At 39.3% G+C, this 13,111-nt stretch overlaps 2 protein-coding genes across 4 annotated transcripts in view; both read left to right on the forward strand.

The window, feature by feature from the left end:
• Positions 1-7,479, forward strand: part of LOC127547651 (hydrocephalus-inducing protein-like) — a 66,920-nt gene extending 59,441 nt beyond the window's left edge. For 2 of the 3 annotated variants that reach the window (XM_051974602.1, XM_051974600.1), the window contains one exon: positions 7,305-7,479. In XM_051974602.1, coding sequence (XP_051830562.1) covers positions 7,305-7,415 — 111 coding nt within the window. In that variant the 3' untranslated portion in view covers positions 7,416-7,479. The remainder of the gene's footprint in view (positions 1-7,304) is intronic. The other variant, XM_051974601.1, reaches the window with a different exon arrangement.
• Positions 7,480-8,635: 1,156 nt separating this feature from the next.
• Positions 8,636-13,111, forward strand: part of LOC127547653 (hydrocephalus-inducing protein homolog) — a 64,459-nt gene continuing 59,983 nt past the window's right edge. Inside the window, exons 1-2 of the mRNA XM_051974605.1 lie at positions 8,636-8,929; positions 9,372-9,514. Coding sequence (XP_051830565.1) covers positions 8,908-8,929; positions 9,372-9,514 — 165 coding nt within the window. The 5' untranslated portion in view covers positions 8,636-8,907. The remainder of the gene's footprint in view (positions 8,930-9,371; positions 9,515-13,111) is intronic.

A 13,111-nucleotide genomic window follows, 5' to 3' on the forward strand; every position in this document is an offset into this window, starting at 1 on the left:
GAGGTGTTGAGAGGGAGAGCTCAACAAAGGACTGAGTCATATAGATTTGTTTATATAGAAAGGGAAAAGTTGACCATGTCAGTTCAGGGTCAGGTTATCACCAGTAGAAATCATACAAGGGTTATCTTTAAGAAACGACTCAGATTTTGCAAGAAAATCTGGGGTAAGTCGTTTAATTAGTGGAATTAAATAAATAAATTATGGTTTATGAATGTAATGGACTATTATTGTTCTGTAAGAAATGATTTCTATAAGAAATGATTAGCAGGCAAATTTCATAAAAACCTGGGAAGACTTACATGAACTGATGCTGAGTGAAGGGAGCAGTACCAGGAAAACTCCGTATACAATAACAGCAAGATTATGCAATGATTAACAATGATAGACTTGGCTCTTTTCAGCAATGCAGTGATCCAAAACAATTCCAATTGACTTGGGATGGGTGATACTATCTGCATCTAAAGGGAGAGCTATGGAGAATGATTTTATTTGGACTTTTCATATTAACTTCACATTTTTATTTGCTTTTTCTTTCTTTTTTCCCTTTTGATATGCTTTTTCTTTCACCATGTGACAAATATGGAAATATGTTTAAAATGATTGTACATATATAATCCCTTTTCTTTCCCCTTTCTCCTCCTCCCTCCATACAGGGTAAGATAGATTTCTATACCCAAGTGAGTGAATGTTATTCCATTTGAGCCAAAAATGATGAGATTTTTTAAGCTTCAGACAGTGTTCATCCTCCTTCCTTCTTTCCCTCTATTGTAATGGGTCTTTTGTGCCATTTCATGTGATCTTATATATCTCATTTTATCTTCCCTTTCCTTTTCTCCCAGTACAATCCATTTCCACGCCTTAATATCTTTTTCTTTAATATTATCACATCAGAATCAATTTATATGTTCTTTCCATGTATGTCTCCTCTGACTTCCCTAATAAAAGATACAGTACTCGAGTTACGCATTCTGTTTTCCCAACTAGGGATGTAACAGTTTAACCTTTAAATAATATGGTTTGGTTTTTTGTATTTCTTGTTTACTTTTCTATAATTTGCTTGAGTCCTGTGTTTATAGATTAAATTTTCTGTTTAGTTCTGGTCTTTTAAAAAAAAAATGATTGAAAATCCCTTACTTCATTGAAGATCCATCTCCTCCTCTGCAAGATGAAGTTCAGTCTCATTAAGTAATTAATTCTTGGTTGTAACCCCAGGTTGTTTACCTTCTGGAATATGGAATTCCAAGTCCTCTGATACTTTACTATAGAAGCTTCCAGATCCTCGGTAATCCTGACTGTAACTGCTTGATACCTGAATTTTTTTTGGCAGCTTGCAATATTTTTCCTTGAGATTGTAGTTTTGGAGTTTTGCAAAACTGTTTCTTTGGGTTTTCTTTGTGGGATCTCTTTCTGGAGGTAATCAATGGATTGACAATCTTGCCCTCTTGTTCTAGTATATCAGGGCAGTTTTCCTTGATGATCTCTTGAAGATTGCTATCCAGGCTTTTTTTATTGTTGTTGAGCTCAGGTAGATTACTAATTTTTAAATTGTCTCTCCTGGATCTATTTTCCAGATCAGCTGGGTTTTTTTTTTCAGTGAAGTATGTTATATTTTCTTTGTTTTTTCATTCTTTTTAGTTTGCTTGACTGATTCTTAAAATCTCGAAGAGTTATTAGCTTCTATTTTCCTGGTTCTAGTTTTTAATATGTGATTTTCTTCAGTTAGCTTTTGTATTTCTTTTTCCATTTGATTAATTCTAGTTTTCAAGGTGTTGTTTTCTTCAGTGGATTTTTTTTTGCATTTAGTCTATTGTGTTTTTAAGGAATTGATTTCTTCAGTGGATTTTTTTGATAATCTTAATTTCTTCTTCTGAGAACTGCCAGTCCTTTGCCCATTTGTCAGTTGAGGAATGGTTCTTATTCTTATAAATTTGGCTCAGTTCCCTATATGATTAAGAAAGAAGCTTTTATTAGAGAAACATTTTGCAAAAAAATTCCCGTTTCATTTCCTTCTCATTTTTGTTGCATTAGGTTTTTTGTGAAAAAGGTTTTTTTCTAATTTCATGTACTCAAAATCATCTATTTTGCTTCCCATAGTCTCCTCTGTCTCTTATTTGCACATCAACTCCTCTCTTATCCATGGATCTAACAGATACATTTTTTCCACACTTCCCTGATTTGTTTATGATATCGCCTTTTATGTCTAAATAGTTTGCCCATTTTGACCTTATCTTGATATATGGTATGTGATGTTGGTCTATGCCTAGTTTTTGCCAGATTGCTTTCCAGTAGAGATAGTGAGTCCTTACCCCAAAAGTCTGGATCTTTGGGTTTATCAAGTACTAGATTACTATGATAGATTACTATGATGTGTTGTGTCCCTAATCTATTTCATTGTTCCACTACTTGATTTCTTGGCCAATACCAGCTTGTTTTGATGATTGCCTCTTTGTCATTGTTTGAATTCTGGAACTACAAAGACACTTTCTTCAACATTATTTTTTTCATTATTTCCCTTCATATTCTTGAACTTTTGTTCTTCCAGATGAATTTTGTTACTATTTTTTCTAGCTCTACAAAATAATTTCTTGGTAGTTTGGTTTGGCACTGAAAAAACAAATTAAATTAAATAAGTAGTCATTTTTGTTATATTGGCTCAATCTAACCCTGAGTAATTAATATTTCTACAATTGTTTAGATACGTCTTTAATTTGAAAAGTATTTTGTAATTGTGTTTACATCCTCCCTAGTTTGTCTTGGCAGGTAGACTTCTAAATATTTCATATTTTCTATAATTATTTGAAATGGAATGTCTTTTATCTTTTATTTTTGTTGGTAGTATAAAAATGTTGATGGTTTATGTAGATTTATTTTATATAGTACAATTTTGCTAAAGTTGCTAATTGTTTCAAGTACTTTTTAGTTGATTCTCTGGGATTCTCTAAGTATATCATTATAAATGTGCAAAAAGTGATATTTTTGTTTCCTCATTGGCTATTTTTATTCCTTTATTTTTCTTTTCTATTGCTAGCATTTTAGTACAATATTGAATAATAGTGATGATAATAGATATCCTTGCTTCACTACTAATCTTATTGGGAAGTATTCAAGTTTATCTCTATTATAAATAACGCTTGCTCTTGGTTTTAGATAGATAGTAAGAAAGAATATAAAACCCTTTGATTCAGCAATATCACTCTTACGTCTCAGAACCCAAAGACATCATTTAAAAAAAGAAAAAAGATCCTATATTTATAGTAGCTCTTTTTGTGGTGGTTAAGATTGGAAATCAAAGGGATGTTTATCAATTAGAGAATGGACAAACTAACTGTGTTGTGTGATTGTTGTAGTATATTATCATACTGTAAGATAGGACAAGCAGGATTATTTCAGAAAAACCTGGAAAGACTTAACATGAACTAATGGAGAGTACAGTGAACAGAACTAGGAGAATATTGGTCCAAGGCAGTTCCAAAGGACTAATCATGAAGTATACTATTGGCCTCAAGAGAAAAAAAATTGATATACATTGAATACAGACAGAAGCATGCTATTTTTACTTTTAATTTTTTCTTTTACTTGAATCTTCTTATACAAAAATGATTAATATGGAAATGTTTTACATATTTGTATATATATAACCTATATCTTCTTATCATCTCAGGTAGGAGGGAGGAAGATAGAGAGACTAGAATTTGGATCTTAAAACTTTAAACAAAAATGTTTTTAAAATTTTGAAAAAAAAAAGACTCCAATTGATTCCTATAACTGCTAGGGTTTTATAATAGGGATGGGTGTTTTTTTTTTTCTGCATCTATTGTTGTAATTCTGTGATTTTTGTTATCATTATTAATATGGTCAGTTTTCCTGATAATTTTTCTACCATTGAACCAATTCATAAATCTCACTTGTTAACATGATCCTTGTTATCTCCTTATTTAAAGTCCCCTTACCATCTTTGGCTTGAAAGCTCCTGAGGCTGTTGCTGCTTCTGACACTGCCACCTGGGCCCACCACTGGTGTTTCATCCAAGAGCTCAGAGTCATCTTCCTCCTCCACATCACTTTGTGACCTCCTGCAATGTCTCCCTTGATCTTTTGTTGCCTCTGTTACTCCAGAACTCAGTTTAAGGACTTATTTTAAAGTTGTTCAGAAGGGAATGTGGAGGGAGCTCAGTGGAAGGCTTCTCTTTTCCGTCATTCTTGGCTTCAGCTCCTGGAGCTGGCTGATGATCATCTTGACATGTACATATATCCTCATCGGTTCCTTAATGAGCAAAAAAACAGAATATGGCTTCCTTTATGATGGAAAAGTTTTTTTTTCTTTTTCTAGAAAAAAGAAATACAAAATAGAGCTTGTTAAGGAAGGTGCTGACACTCAACTGCTATATCAAGTTATTGTGCCTCATGACATTAGTTACCCCAAGAGATGTCAGCATTAAACTCTCTCTCTTCTACACTTTGACTTTCTTGTTAAATGACAACGGGAAAAGGGCACTGCACTAGAAGGCCGGAGACCAAAGCTCTCATACCAATGTTACCACAGCTGGTCCTGTGACTTGGGCAAATTAATTTCCATTCCTGAGACTTTTGTGGAAATTGAAGAGATAGGGCCAGGGCAGGAGTTCTGGAGGCTTTTTCTAGATCCGGAATCCCTCGAGCAATTGGGTGAAATTTAGGACCCCTTCTCACAGTGAAACGCCCAGAACACATAAGATTATAAAGGAAACCACTTGTATTGAAATACAGTTGTCAGATTAAATTGTGGTTTGGGTTTTCAGATGCCATTATTCAGCATTATGATCAGACTACGATCAGCAACCTGCAGTGCAAATGCAAAAAATAAAAACCCAAAAACCTGTTGGAAGACTTTACACCTTCCGCAGAACAGAAGCTAAAACAGCCTGTTATATAATTAATCCCAAACACAAATCCATTTTTTGTTGGAATCTTTACAAACTGTTAAGTCATTAGAGTTGATAGAGACAATAATTATCTAATTTAGCATGGTTCAGTATCCTTGATCTGATCTTACAAGGAGATGTTTTGGGCCAGAACCTGAAACAAGCTACTAAGTAGAACTAATTGATACAATGCTTGTGTTCACACCCTTACTCATTGGAGTTCACACGCTTGGGAGATTTCAGGGTTTGGTATGAGATATTCAAAGTCACACCTCCCTTGAAGCTCTTAGGGCCAGAGAGCATGCTGGGAGATATCCCACAATCCCACTCTCTTATATATAAGAAACAGACAGAGGCTCTTGGAGAGAGTTCAGCTGAATTAGTTTGAAGAGGAGCACGCTGGGACAGACACAGAGCATTCTGGGAGATTGAGGCAGAAGCCCTCTCTCAGAGGCGAGACAGATTCAACTTGATGCTGGCTGGAGGCTGAAGAAAGCGGAGGCAGAAGCAAAGGACAAAGCTGCAAGAACTCTTGGAACCAAGCAGAGAGATAGGCCCTCAACTAACCGGGCTATTTTGGAAGGAGAAAATAAATGTTTTTGATTGGTTTTCGGCCCACGCACAGAAAGTCTCACCTGAAGAATGTTGTCTGGGAGCGGTTAAGCCCCGCCACCACTGCGGTTGTCTGAGTTCATACATCTGTAATTACTTCATTGTCTCCCTCTTCTGCTAAGCTTTGCTTCCTGACAGCCGTTAGTCTCCTTCCGTGCCATACCTACTGCTGCTCCTGGCCCTACCCCAGCCACCTTCGTTTGGCAGAACATTGGCCAGCTCCTGCCTCCAGAGTGCCCTCCCTTCATGGGACCAAAGTCAGATTGTTGCAGTCGCCAAGATCTCCGTCGTTCCCCCCACGTCCAACCAGCTTCCGTCATTACCAGCTCCACCGTGGCCACCTCTGCCTCCCCCGCCACCATGACTGCCACTCAAGTTTCCCCCCCGCCAGAGGCTCCCACGGAGCAGCCTCCAGAGTTCCCGGTCCCCTTGGAGCTCCTGGGCTCCTTGCTTAGATAAGGCTTTCCTTAAGCACAATAGCACATTCTGGAAAGAGAGTCTTGTCATCGAAAGTCACCAAAAGGGCCTGTCTTTTTGCCATCGTCTGGTTCAGTCATGACTTCAGTCACCTCAGAGGGCTCCCCATAGATGGTCTCTGAGGGACGGCCCTGGCGACTTCCTAAGGCTGCCCACTATGCTCCCTCTCACCGAGAAGGGAGCCTCGGGCCTTGGGAGTCCTCACTGGGAGCAGGTCCCTTTGGTTTTGTCCTGGTGAGAGCTTGTGGATGGCTGCATCCGCCTCTGCAGCCGGGCTAACAAAACCCAAAGCCCGGAGCACTGGCCGTCGTTGTTAGCCACAGGCTCTGTGGGTTCCCAGGGCTGGTTCTCAGCTGGGACCTCGAAGCTCAAGCCTCCAGGGAAGGGCCGTGGCAGCCGTGTGGGCTCCTTGAGAAGCCCTGGCTTCAGGTGGCGAGAGCCGTTCCGCAGTGCCCATCAGCTGTGTCAGGGAAGGAAAGCTGGACCAGGGCAGATGCCACAGGAAGCGGTCTGAGACTCTGACACTCTCACAGTTGTCAGGGTTAGGACATACAGCGGTGTGCACCCATACATATATGTGGGTATATAGATAGCATTTTATATAGCATATAGATCGTGTGTGTGCATACATATGTGTGTGCATAGATATAGCATTTATATATAGTATGTGTGCATACATACATGTGTGTGTATATAGCATTTTATAGCATATATAGTGTGTGCATATATACATATATGTGCATATATATAGCATTTTATATATAGTGTGTGTGCATACATATGTGTGTGCATAGATATAGCATTTATATATAGTATGTGTGCATACATACATGTGTGTGTATATAGCATTTTATAGCATATATAGTGTGTGCATATATACATATATGTGCATATATATAGCATTTTATATATAGTGTGTGTGCATACATATGTGTGTGCATAGATATAGCATTTATATATAGTATGTGTGCATACATACATGTGTGTATATATAGCATTTTATAGCATATATAGTGTGTGCATACATACATATATGTGCATATATATAGCATTATATATATAGTGTGTGTGCATACATATGTGTGTGTTTAGCATTTTATATACCATATATATAGTATATATGTGTGTATATGTATACATACACACATACATATACATCTTTTAACCATGTCCTATTCATTTAGTTATGAATCTTTGGTTTGGGTATTGAACCAAGTCTAAATCAGTTCTTCTATTCTGTAGAAGCTTAGCCCCAGTGGAAGAATTTTGAGCCCTGTCCAGAGCCTAATCCCAGTTCCCAATTTCTGTTTTCCAGCTACATGTTGATTTGAAGGACAGAACAAAAGTCTTTTCTCTGAAAGGCAGGCCCACCACCAACTATGTCTACCTAACAGAAGAGAACAATCCTGATGAAAAGGGCAAGTAGAAAGATGCTAACAGGATTCAAACAGGCCCAAATAGGAGGAGATGGATTGTATTCTTCCAAAAAGAGACAAACTCTAATTGAGCGGTCTTACATAAGTATATTTCAATGTGTGTATGTGTGTGTGTGTGATTATAGGTATCTGTGTACATATATATGTGTATGTGTGTGTGTATATATATATATATATATATATTTGTGCATAGATAATATAAATATTCCCAATATAACACTGAATTTTTTCCCTCTTACATTTATTGATTTTAAACTTTAAATGAAATTTAGGGAAAAATTGCCACATGCAATATAAGAATATAAGAGAGGATGCAAAATATGAATTATACATTTCCATTTCAAGAAAGCTGACATAAGAAATACTACACGTTGTGTTCAGAGCTGTCCCTCATTCCTGTGCTTCTTTGTACGTTTTCTTTTGTTCTCTGCTGTGCAGTTTTTACTTTATTTTCCCCCTCTTCCTTTCTCCCCCAAGAAGGCAATAATTAAGCATATTTTTAAATTATAGATACACATATGTACATAGATATAATAATACACACATGTACACTGTTATGCATCTGTGTTAGACCACACCATGCTTGCTTGTTCCATTTCTCTGAAGGTGGATAGCATCTTCCTTCATAAGCCCAAACCTTCCATATTTTTCTAAATCCACCGACTCATCATTTCATACACCGCCTCAATATTCCAATCTTTTACTGACTCGTTTTTAAGTTGTCTCAAACAACATTGACTAATATGGCTGACACATGGTTAGTTTTCCTATTTTTTCTTTGGATTAAATCTGTTTTAGCTTGAACTTTGTCTAAGATTCCTACTCCTTCTTTTCTTTAACCTAATAAATTCTGTTTTTGTTTGTCTTTATTGTATGTTTGCATCTTTTGTTTCTTATCCTTCCTGACTCCTTCACTTCACCGCTACCTTGCCCTCCTATTACTTAAACTACCTCCTCCCCACAGGAACCCTCCCTTATCCTCTCCCTCTGCCTTTCTCCTTGTTTCTCTCTGAATTTAGAAGACTTTATAGATTTCTAAAGAAATGCTGTTCCCTCTTTATCCCATTCTTATTAAACTACACACCCTTCTATACCCCCCTCCTCTTCCCACTCTCTCTTATTTCTTTATAAATTTAGGGAATTATTTTATTTTATTTGTATATCTCTTAAATTTTATTCTCTCTGTAAATTGCCATTCTTTTCTCTGATCCGACCCTTTGCCGGGCAGCAAAGAAAGCTCACACGGCCTTCCTCATCATTTATTCCGGAGACACGGCCGAGTTTGACGTTCACTTCAAACCAAACAAGGTGGGGAGAGTGGTCGGCCTCATCCACTTGTCTGTGATCAACAACCAGTACGAGGAGACCACGATCCAGCTGCTGGGGGAGGGCTACGAAGACGACATCATCCTGGACAACATCCACGGCCTGGCGGCCAGCTCCAAGTCAGAGACGGAGATCACCGAGATCACGGAGGACAAGATGCTGGAGGATTTGATGGCGTGTAAGGGAGCGGGGCCGGGCCCTGAGCCTGGCTGGGGAGGGTCTTCTCCAGCCGTGTCGCTCGGTGTCTTCCCTAGTCATGCTCTCACACACGTTTACCACCAACATAATTCATCAGTGACTGGTCCTCTGGCCAGTCCCTGAGCAGCCGAAGCCTCCAGAGGCGAGGTGTCCATCTGCTGTTAAGCAGTAGTCAGAGGGATCATCCCCAACCTCCTGTAACATAGACTCCCCAGGTCAATGAAGAGCGGTCTGTGGGGCTGGGGGACCTAGCCACGGCTGGGTTTGCTGATTTGGGGGGTCTGGGGGCTGGGAAGGGCCTGGACATCTCAGAGATGGTGACAGACTGAGGGAATGACACTGGGTGGTCAGTGACTGCTCCAGGAGACTCGCTCCAGGACGGCCATGGCAGCCTGAAGAGCTGTTCCTCCTTTGCTCCCCAGCTGCCCGGGTGGATCACCTCCAGTTCGGGGACTGCCAAGTGGGCAGCGTCTATGAAGTGACCTTCACAATGACCAACCGCAGCCAGGTTAACGCCGTGCGGTTTGAGTGGCCTGTGCCGGCTCCCCTCCGCTTCTCTCCACAGGTAAGGGTCCCTCACACAGTCACCACAGCTGCCATGGGCTCAAGCCTGGGCTGTCAGGCACTCGCTGCACGGGCTGGCTGGGTTCTACCCCACTCTGATAAAAGGCAAACATATTCCTGGGCATTAGCACCTGGACCAAGAGGCAAGCCCCGACCATTCCAGGCAGCTCAGAAGGGCCTTCGAGAACCAGTTGTCTCCTAAAGGCTTCTCTTTTAGTCAAAGTCAACAAAGCATATGAGAAGATTGTGGGGCTAGAGTGAAAATTTAAATTTCCATTTCCATTCAATGATTTATGATCAGGTCTTCCATCCTTAATGTAACCCATACATTAAAAAATTGGCCAACACAATTTCAGCATCCCGCTGACTTGGGTGCTTCAATCACTTTTTATCACTCAAAAATTGCTCCTTCCCTCCCCCCCAGCTTTGGAGTCTCAGGAATAAAGAAGAGATGGCTGGACCTTGTGAGTTCAAGAAAGATAACTTACCTTGATACATGGGATCCACACCCTGGAGGTTCATACAGCCACGAGAACTTAGTCTGAGCTCAGGGGCAAAAATGTTACAGTTCCAGAGATATCTCTGTTCTGTACATGGGTCTTTATCTGGGCATACTATCCCAGCAAAACCTAGTAATAAGGCAGAAAGGTAACCTGTCTGCTCCCGGCTAAGGGAATGATATTTAAGTCAAGATTAAGAGGACACACACATTCTAGGGGAAATTTTCATTTCACTCCCATGTAGAGCTTGAACAATAGCAAATATTCCAGCAGTTTTGACCCCACAAGACCAATCCCATCATGTGCTATTTCTATTTGGAGAGGTACCTCCCTCAGCCAAAGAGAAGACAAGCAATATATCAATCATAATTGTGAAGTCATGCAAAACTTATATTGTCTATATTGGCAAAAAATAGCCAGAAAAAGTGAAAAAAATTATATTTCAATTTGAATTCAAATGTCATCAGATCTCTCTCTGGAGGTGAATAGCCTTTTTCATCATGAGTCCTTCAGAATTATCTTGGATCATTATAATTATCAGAATAGCTAAGTCTTTCACAGTTAAACATCAATATGGAATATTGCTGTTAGTGTGTATAATAATCTCCTGGGTCTGTTCATTTTGCTTTGCATCAATTGATATAAGATCTTCCCAGATTTTTCCAGCAGACAGATTTTAAGTGTACCTGAGAGGGAACTAGATGCTGAGGATATAAAGGCAAAAATAAAGCCCTGAATTTTGTATTCAGGAACATAATGAATACCCAATAAATATGAATAAACAATTTAGAAAATAAATACAAGACAATTTGGGAGGCGGGGAGCTTATAGTGAGTTTTGAAGAAAGAAACAAAGGATTCTGAGAGTTAGAGGAAAGGTGAAAATACATTCCAGGCTCTGGGAATAGCCATTGGAGAGCCTTGGTATTGGGAGATGAAATTATATGGAAAGAACCAGTCCATGTATGTCTGGACCACAGAGTGGTGGGAAGGAATTAAGCTGTGAAGCTTTTAAAATCAAAGAAAGGAACCATCTGTACTTGACCTTGGAGTTGTTTTATTGACACAGACTTGAGAAAAAGCCCTTTAGCCATTATGAAAAGCGGGGATAGGTAAGGCGGAGAGACCTAGGGTAAGAGGCAAGGCCAGGGTCTGGATACAGGAGCATCTGAAGAGAAGGGAAGACTCTGGGAATGAAGAAAAGGGAAAGTGAGAGGATTGGGCAACAGAATGGAGGCTCTGGAGTGAGGAAGGGAGATCCTGCAGTCGTGAACCAGGAGAAGAGGAGAGAGGAATTAGATTTGGATCAAGATTTGGTCCAATTTGGTCATTGGTCCAAATGACATGTTATTTGTTAGAGCCAAGTTTCAGGTGATGAGATCGGATCAGACAGACACAGATCGTCAACATTTGGGGTGGATACTCTCCATTTGAGCATCTCACATTTCTTTTGAGCTGCTGCAGTTCTTCACCTGGGCACCCCACGCTGGGCGGTCCTGTGCCGGGCAGTCACTCCCAGACGTCTTCAGAGAGACCTTGAGAGTGTCCCCATAGCACTTCTGACTCCCATGTGAGCATTTGCCTTGGATGACTTCTCTGTAATATAATCTTTTAGGCCATCATACATTTGGCATCTGAAGAACACGGCCAGTCATAGAAAGGTGCTCTCTGCAGCACAGTCGTAACGCTTGGCAGTTTGGTTTGAGAAAGGCCCTCAGTATCTGGACCTTATGCTTCCAGGTGATGGTCAGAATTTCCTAAAACAACTCAGACAGAAGCAATTCCATTTCCTGGCTTGGCATTAGTAGAGACCTCCAGGTTTCACAGGCGATAAGGTTAGAAAGCAGACTGCCCAGGGTTGAGAAACAGGTGAGAAGAGAGAAAATGGAAGTAATGGGTGAAGAAGACTCTTTTCTAGGATTTTGGCTGGAAGAGAAAAAAAGAAGTAAAACAACAGTTTTAAGGGATAATAGGATCTAGTGAGTTTTTTTGAGGATGGAAGATAAGTGGGTTTAGGAAAAGAATCAGTACAGTCTAGAGAGAGATTGAAAATTGCAAGAGCTATAATCAACTATGGAAGACTTCATTCTTGTCAGCACTGATCCAAGGCAATCCCAATAAACTGGATAGAAAATGCCATCCGCATCCAGAAAGACAACTATGACGATTAAATGTATATCAACACATGCTATGTTCACTTTTTTTCGTGGTTTTTTCCTTTTCTGGTTTTTCTATCCCAACATTATTTGTGAAGAAATGTGTACTTAAAAAGTTAATATACATGTATAACCAGAAAAAACTAAATCAATTAAAAAGAGGGAAAAAAGATTTAACACTCCAGCATTAAGAGATCAGAATGCTTGAGATAGCATATTACAGAGAGTAAAGGAGTCAGGATTACAACCAAGAATCACCAATCCAGCAAAACTGAGGATGAAGGAGGTGGGAGTATGAACATTGAATGAAATAGAGGACTATCCAGTGAAAAGACTATATAACTGAATAGAAAATTTGACTTTCAATACAAGATTCAAGGAAAGAATCAAAAAATGACCTCAGTCATAAGGACTTCAGTTAAACTGTTTACATTCCTACATGGGAAGATGATACTTGTAACTCATCAAAACTTTCTCATTATTAAGATAGAAGGAATATATATACATAGGGCCCAGGCGAGTTGGATATGAAGGGATGATATCTAAAAAAATAAAATAAAACTAAGGAGTGAGAAGAATGAATGCGCTGAGAGAAAAGGAAAGGGAGGGGTAAAATAGAATAAATCATCTTATATGAAAAGTCAAGTAAAAGCTTTTATAGTGGAGGGGAAGATTGGGGAGATCAGGGAATGTGAGTGAACCCTACTCTCATTAGAACTGGTTCAAAGAGGGAATAACAGACATACTCAATTGTGTATAGAAATAGAAAGTAGGAGGAGAAGGGCATAAGAGAAGAGAGAATCACCTTCAATGAAGAGAGGACAAATGGAGAAGTGGTACTCAGAAGCACTTTTGAGGATAGGGTAAAAGAAGAGAAAATAAAATTAACAGGTAGGAATTAGAGGGAAATACAGTTAGCAATGGTAACTGGAAAAAATGAATC

The sequence above is a fragment of the Antechinus flavipes genome, chromosome 2, assembly GCF_016432865.1.
Source record: "Antechinus flavipes isolate AdamAnt ecotype Samford, QLD, Australia chromosome 2, AdamAnt_v2, whole genome shotgun sequence".
In the NCBI taxonomy this organism is placed as follows: domain Eukaryota; kingdom Metazoa; phylum Chordata; class Mammalia; order Dasyuromorphia; family Dasyuridae; genus Antechinus; species Antechinus flavipes.